Consider the following 6,215-nt stretch of genomic DNA (forward strand, 5'->3'; position numbering starts at 1 on the left):
TATTGTAGATAACATTTAAGTTTTGCTTAGCAGCAATAGAATTAAACACAGTAACAACTGCAAAATGTCAGTATTTGATTTAGATTTTTCTTAGAATCAGTTGCACTTTTAATATACAGACAATTGTTCAAGCACTGTTTGCATTTATTTATCACACTAAGCAGGAATATATGTTATCATGCTTTTGATTTTTTAAAACACTCCTCCCTTAAATGATTAGCTTAGCTTAACTTAGCTTAAACATGTGCACTACAATATCACCGCAATTCACTACACTGATTCTAACACTTTAAAAAGTCCACACAATACTTACAAAGATGAAAATCTTCCAAGGTGCAAAACGTGAAGAGCACATTTAGCATGTATGAGCCATTTTTACCTTTATCGTTTCCACACACTTGCCTCACTATAAAATATGTCAAAGATTATATTCTACGTGAGATTCCTCACTTACTCACATGCTGCATGTAGTATACGACAAAAATTGAGATCAGTCTAACCAAAATTTCAAACCGCAAAACATTTCAGATCCTTACAGCGTTTTCTTAAAATCCCCTTGCATATTCATTACTTACAAACTCCTTACTGTCTTGTAACAAAAAGCAGCACAAGCAGACTCGCAAAGTGTGTGCAGAAAATAATTAGGATTAGATTACAGAAGTTTAAAAATAGGTTCCTTATAAAGTAAGGGCTTCATAATGGGACACGTTGGAATCAATCTATGGCCAGCTCTTCTCTTGTGTAAACTGCTTTATTTGTTCAAGAAACCTTGAAAAGGCCATGGCTTAAAAAGTCATTATTGCTCTGTCAGGTCTACAACCACTCAATAAAGCCTGGCTTTAATGTTACACGCTGGATCACACCAGGCATCGGAGGTGCAGACGCGACGCACTTTAACATGTGCTCAGCAGGTATTACCTKTTCTTTCTACTAATCAAACTATGTTAGAGTTGTAATTAAGCTTCCCGTCCTCCCTGTGATGTTGGACAACTTGAAGAGGTTCCTTAACGTGATGAAAGAGAGGCCATGTCTGAGAGTCCACTGCACTGCAGAGCTGATGCAAGAGATGCACCTCTGTTGCCTCACTGGAGAACCGGGTGCTATCGATGGAGACCAAAGCGATTGGGAACGACATAAAGACTGATTAGTTAATAAATCAGCTCCCTGGCTGACTTGCTCTTCCCCGGCTTCTGCTCCTTCTCAATCTTCCTCTGTTTTCACCTCCACCCTCTGCGCCGCTCTGCAGCGGCATTAAATTCCTAAGACGTGTTGCACCTGTTTGCATGGGTACACCAGACCCCTGCCGGGTGTTCTCCCTCCTCTTCCACTACCCCTGAGGGCGCTGCAGTAGGATGATGTAATCAGATGAAAGTTGTGGTTTAACAGTGGCACAGAACCGGTGAGAGGAGAGGAGAGGAGGAAAGGGTGCTCACTCCAAGCCTGTGCAGCCCGTCCTTATAAGAGAGTAGTGGGTGCGCGCTATTGATCAGCACAAAATTTAATTCAGTGTGGAATCGAGTGCTATGCTTTACCTGAACATTGCTGGTAACTGGGCCCTGCAGCAGGCCTGTGTGACCAGCAGGTGGTTGAAAGGATCGAGCAGGAGATTAAGGGTTGGCTATAAGGGAGGGAAATGGATGATGAGGGGAACGGTGGAGTTTCAGGGGGAATAGAATTGGAGTTAGGATGAGAGCTAAAAGGCTTAATGGAGGGCGTCTAATCCTAAATTGCTGTGATTCTATGTTGACACCATTAGCGGCATCCTTCTTCCTGGTGCACTGGACGCTTTTGGTCATTTTCCTGCGAAAGGCGAAGGCGAATTGTGTGATTTTTATCTAATTTGCGGCCGCACACACTGGAGGTATTTTAAGCGTCGAACACTTGTGCAGAGGTAACTTGAAGAACCTGACAAGGATGGAGATTGGGAAATGAATTTCTCTCCCTCCTCTCCCCTTTCACCGTCTGTACTCATACACAGAACAGTTTATAGCTGCTCTGTAGAGTTCAGTATCCACAGAGATAAAGGTATCAGTTTCATTTTCTTCTAAGGTTTTTTTTTTCTTTCTCCTCCATTTCCCTTTAGTCTGCATGGCTGCCACAGCCACTGAAGTCGTTTAACACCGTCCTTGAGAAAGCCCTCGGTGTAAAAACTCTTGGCATGTTTAAGGAAAAAAGGTAGAATGCAGTGTGTGTCAGGCAGAGCTGGGACATTCGGGGGGGTGGGGGGTGGGGGGGGCTATTCCCCAGAGGGGTTATTTTCCCCTCTAATAGCTGTTACGAGCCCTACATTATATCCAAGGAGCTACATTCCTTTGGGGTCCAGACAGACACACACACACCTAGACGCACTGCCACACTCACACAAAGGCGTGCACACTCAGTTGAGCACAAATTTTCTCTCTGTGTTTCTCTCTTTTACACACACACACACACACACACACACACACACACACACACACACACACACACACACACACACNCACACACACACACACACACACACACACACACACACACACACACACACACACACACACACACACACTCAGTTCTAGCTGCTTTGCTCTCCCCCCCGTGTCAATATCCTGCCATTTGAAGTCACGTACAGCAGGGGCTTCTGGGAGTCGCTGAGGAGCCGGGCTGACGGGTAATGGGCCGCATTCATTAATAAGGTTGCCGTGCTCCTGTCCCTTCTCTGCAACGCCAAGGATGTCTTCACCGGGGGGGGGGGGGGGGGGGGGGGGGGGGTGAGGAGGAGGAGAATGGGGGACGAAGTGAGGTGAGGAGAGAGAGTATCCCGCAGGGAGTCTCCTCCCAGACTCACTTAAAGGAGCTTTATTTCAGCAGGAGAGGGGAGAGGGAAGCAGAGGAGCTGTCCGGAGCTGCCTTTTTGTTTTGTTGTTAGAAAAAAAGAGTGGGGGAGAGAGCTGGTCCACGACGAGGCCCACTAACCCACACAGGGGTCACAATCCTGCTCCCCGTCAAACAGCTTATTACCCCACCTGTCGGGAAGTAATCGCCCTAGCTGAAAGGAAAGCTGTCGAGGTGTTTAAATGCTTTGTATGGAAGCAGCTGAAAGGGTAAAGAGAGAAGGAACGAGTGCAGGGGGGAGGGGGCGGGGCTAATGGGTGTCTCTGTGAGGTATTCTGCACAAACGTGACTGAAGGTGACTGCTTTGGTAAACTTCACTGAGGTGGCAGAAATCATTTGGAATGCTTATTTAGGACAGGCATGTTTAACAGTAACTAAACTAAATGTAACTCTACACGCTTTCGAGTTGTCCTTTTTTTTTAGTTATTGTTGCACAAAGCCAAACGGTGTGCGTTTGTGCGTGGCGATGACTCTGTGACAGGTGTGTCTAGTCCACGCCAATTTACAGAGTCCAAGCCCCGTGTTTTAAGCAGAGCGCAGCAAGTGGGGCATGTAGTTTGCATTAAAGGGATTAGCAGTCGCTTCAAAAGATGACCTGGATTCAGCCCACCAGGGACACCAGTTACACACACACCCCTTGGTCCACGCTCCCTTTAAAGAACCTGGCACAGCTGCCCGCGCTACAACTTTTACACTCTGTGTGTGTGCCCGCGTTTATCGGTCATCTTGTTATCCCGTCACGGTGAATTGCGTGCTGTTACATCCTTACAGAGGTGTGGAGGATCAGATCATCAGTGGCCTCGCTCGCACATGTGGTGTTTTTTTTTTCTTCCTGCAGACCATTTAATAAATGAGCGCTGGACAGGTCTCCGGTGATGATATTCCATCAGGTGATTTGGTGCCTTGTTATGGATTTGTTGCCATGGATACAGTCTTTGATTGGGAGGCAGGGTTTCTGAGGAGTGGGATGTTGTCCGTCAGTGGTCTCGAGTCTTTGTGTTAGACCAGGGACTTAAATAGGTTCAATCCCAAAGCCAAATGGTATCGACTCACAAACACATACACACTGATTTGACTTCTGAGTGAATTAATTGGGTCTGGATAATGAAAGCCTAATGATGATGATGTTCAAATGTCAGCATAATCCAAAGATAGCGCTTGTCAATCATAACGTTTCAAATGAGCGAAAGGACTGAAAAGTAAATATGTTTGAAAGAAAGGAAATGAAAGCCTTATTCTGTGTAATCATTTTCCCATTTCTTTTGTGTGTGTTTGCAGAACCACACGTTGACTCAGCACAGCAGCTAACGTGGCAGAGCTCAGCGCCGTGGCCGAAAAACAAGGATGGCAACGCACAGAATAACGCCTGACCGCCAATTATTGTCAGCGCAGTTTTTTTTCCCCCCACTGACTGTCGTGGACTGAACTTTTGATTCAGTGAGACCACAAGAAACCATTCTACAAAAAGAAATGTAAAAAGGAAAAAAAAGAAAGAAGGGAAGAACAAACCTAAAAGAAATCTCTTTGTTCTGTACCAACCATTATGTCAAAGTTAAAGAACATTTGTTTGTACATAGACTTCATCATGTGTTGCTTAACCACAGGTATATTGCAATCTTATACAGTATTTGCCAATGTACAGTTCGAAATGTTTGTCCCCAAAAAAAATACAAAAAAATACGGTGTAAAAGAAAAAAAATATCAATGAAATTGTCAAACAAAACGGGTCCTAACCCAGTGTGTAAAGGAGAAACGGGGCGCCGCTGACAGCAGAGGAATCTGTGGGAACTGGCAAGTGTTGTCAGAGGACTCTTTTTATCAGCGGCACTCCTGCTGCGCGGCAAGTCACTCTGTATCCTGACATGGTCAATCATTATGGTTTAGAGGAGCCCGAGTCACCAGCATAGGCAGAAATCGTGTCTGCGTGTGTACCGTACAGTGATTCAGCTGCCAGAGGAACCGGCTGGGAGCGACGGCGTAACAAATCCTGCACTGCCTGTGCTGGAGTTCACACCATGTTGGAAACTTAAAGGAAAAAAGAGAAACAAAAACGACATAGAGAAGAGAGGGGTAAAAAAACAAATAAATAAATAAAAATAAACAGGACGTAGGACAGAATGCTGATATATGCAAATGCAGTGACACAGATTTGGGAAAAGGCTAGTTCATCTGGTTGGCTTGTGAACAGAGGCGTGAAGCTCCCATGTGGCTCTCAGAGCATGGGGGGCTCTCCAGCCCACTGACTCAACCTGTACATTTCTTTTATTAATGTTTACTGCTTGTTAAAGCCAGAAGATTACTGGAATTTTTTCCCATATTGGAATTTTTTTTTTTTTTTTTTTTTTTTTTTTAATTCTGTTATATCTGTATTTTTTCTTCAGAATGGGGCAGTAAATATATTTGAATTTGGGGCATGAAGACCGAACGCAGTTTCTGTCTGTCTCGGGGATACATTAAGTTACAAAACTTTGTCCCTGGCTCTCCTGGAGAGTGCCCATCATGTTACTCCTCTTTCTCTCTCTCTCTCTCTCTCTCTCTCTCTCTCTCTCTGTCATAATGCCCACTGCTCAAGCTGGAAGCCACTGTGGCACCATACAAAACTTTAAACAATTCTGTTCTGTATAAATGTTTTGCATTCATTGAACCTGAGATGCACTTTTGTATGAAACTTTAATGTTTTGACATTTTGACTGAGAATTGTTCATACACAGTTTACAGGAAAAATCACCATCTCCTGCAGCAAAACGAAAGTTATCTCCAATCTTATTCAAATGTATTGTACAAATATAGAGTTCTGTATTTGGCAGACCTCGTTTTTTTGTGTTGCACATGTGATGAAAAATATTAAAAACTGTATGAGGAAATGGCCTGAGTGTCTTGGATGTTAATGTGCATGTGGGTCTGTGTGTAAAAACACAATTAACCCTTCAGACATGAGCCTATAACAAGCATAAACACGAGTATCATAAAAACTTACAATGCTTTTTTTTATTGTATTAAATTGGATTCTATTTGTCCTCCCTCCCTCGTGGCACTCGCTAACGAACATCTGAGCATCTTAAGGGAGGTCTTTGTTATTAATGACTCCATTACCCATCACCCTGTGCGGTCCCATTCTACACACCCATGCGCCAGGCCTATTTAGGGAGCCTCCAGCACTCCGGGGGACCGGGGAAAAGATTCCTCTGCCTTTGCCGAATGGGACATTAGCATCTGTCTGTCTCTGCAAATGATTCATCAGCGGTGACATGCAAGCAGCCGAACATTTGTCGAAGATTTCAGTTGTATTTTCTGAAAAACTGTGATGCAGCTCAAAGCTCTGTAACTACTCTAACAAGACGCAG

General features: G+C 44.3%; 1 protein-coding gene across 2 annotated transcripts in view; it reads left to right on the forward strand.

Moving 5' to 3' along the window:
* znf521 (zinc finger protein 521) overlaps window positions 1-4,350 on the forward strand; it is a 99,333-nt gene extending 94,983 nt beyond the window's left edge. For both annotated transcript variants that reach the window (XM_014030721.1, XM_014030729.1), the window contains one exon: window positions 4,150-4,350. In XM_014030721.1, coding sequence (XP_013886175.1) covers window positions 4,150-4,179 — 30 coding nt within the window. In that variant the 3' untranslated portion in view covers window positions 4,180-4,350. The remainder of the gene's footprint in view (window positions 1-4,149) is intronic.
* The last annotated feature ends 1,865 nt before the right edge of the window (window positions 4,351-6,215 follow it).

Source organism: Austrofundulus limnaeus, unplaced genomic scaffold (assembly GCF_001266775.1).
Source record: "Austrofundulus limnaeus strain Quisiro unplaced genomic scaffold, Austrofundulus_limnaeus-1.0 Scaffold6, whole genome shotgun sequence".
NCBI classification, from domain to species: Eukaryota; Metazoa; Chordata; class Actinopteri; order Cyprinodontiformes; family Rivulidae; genus Austrofundulus; species Austrofundulus limnaeus.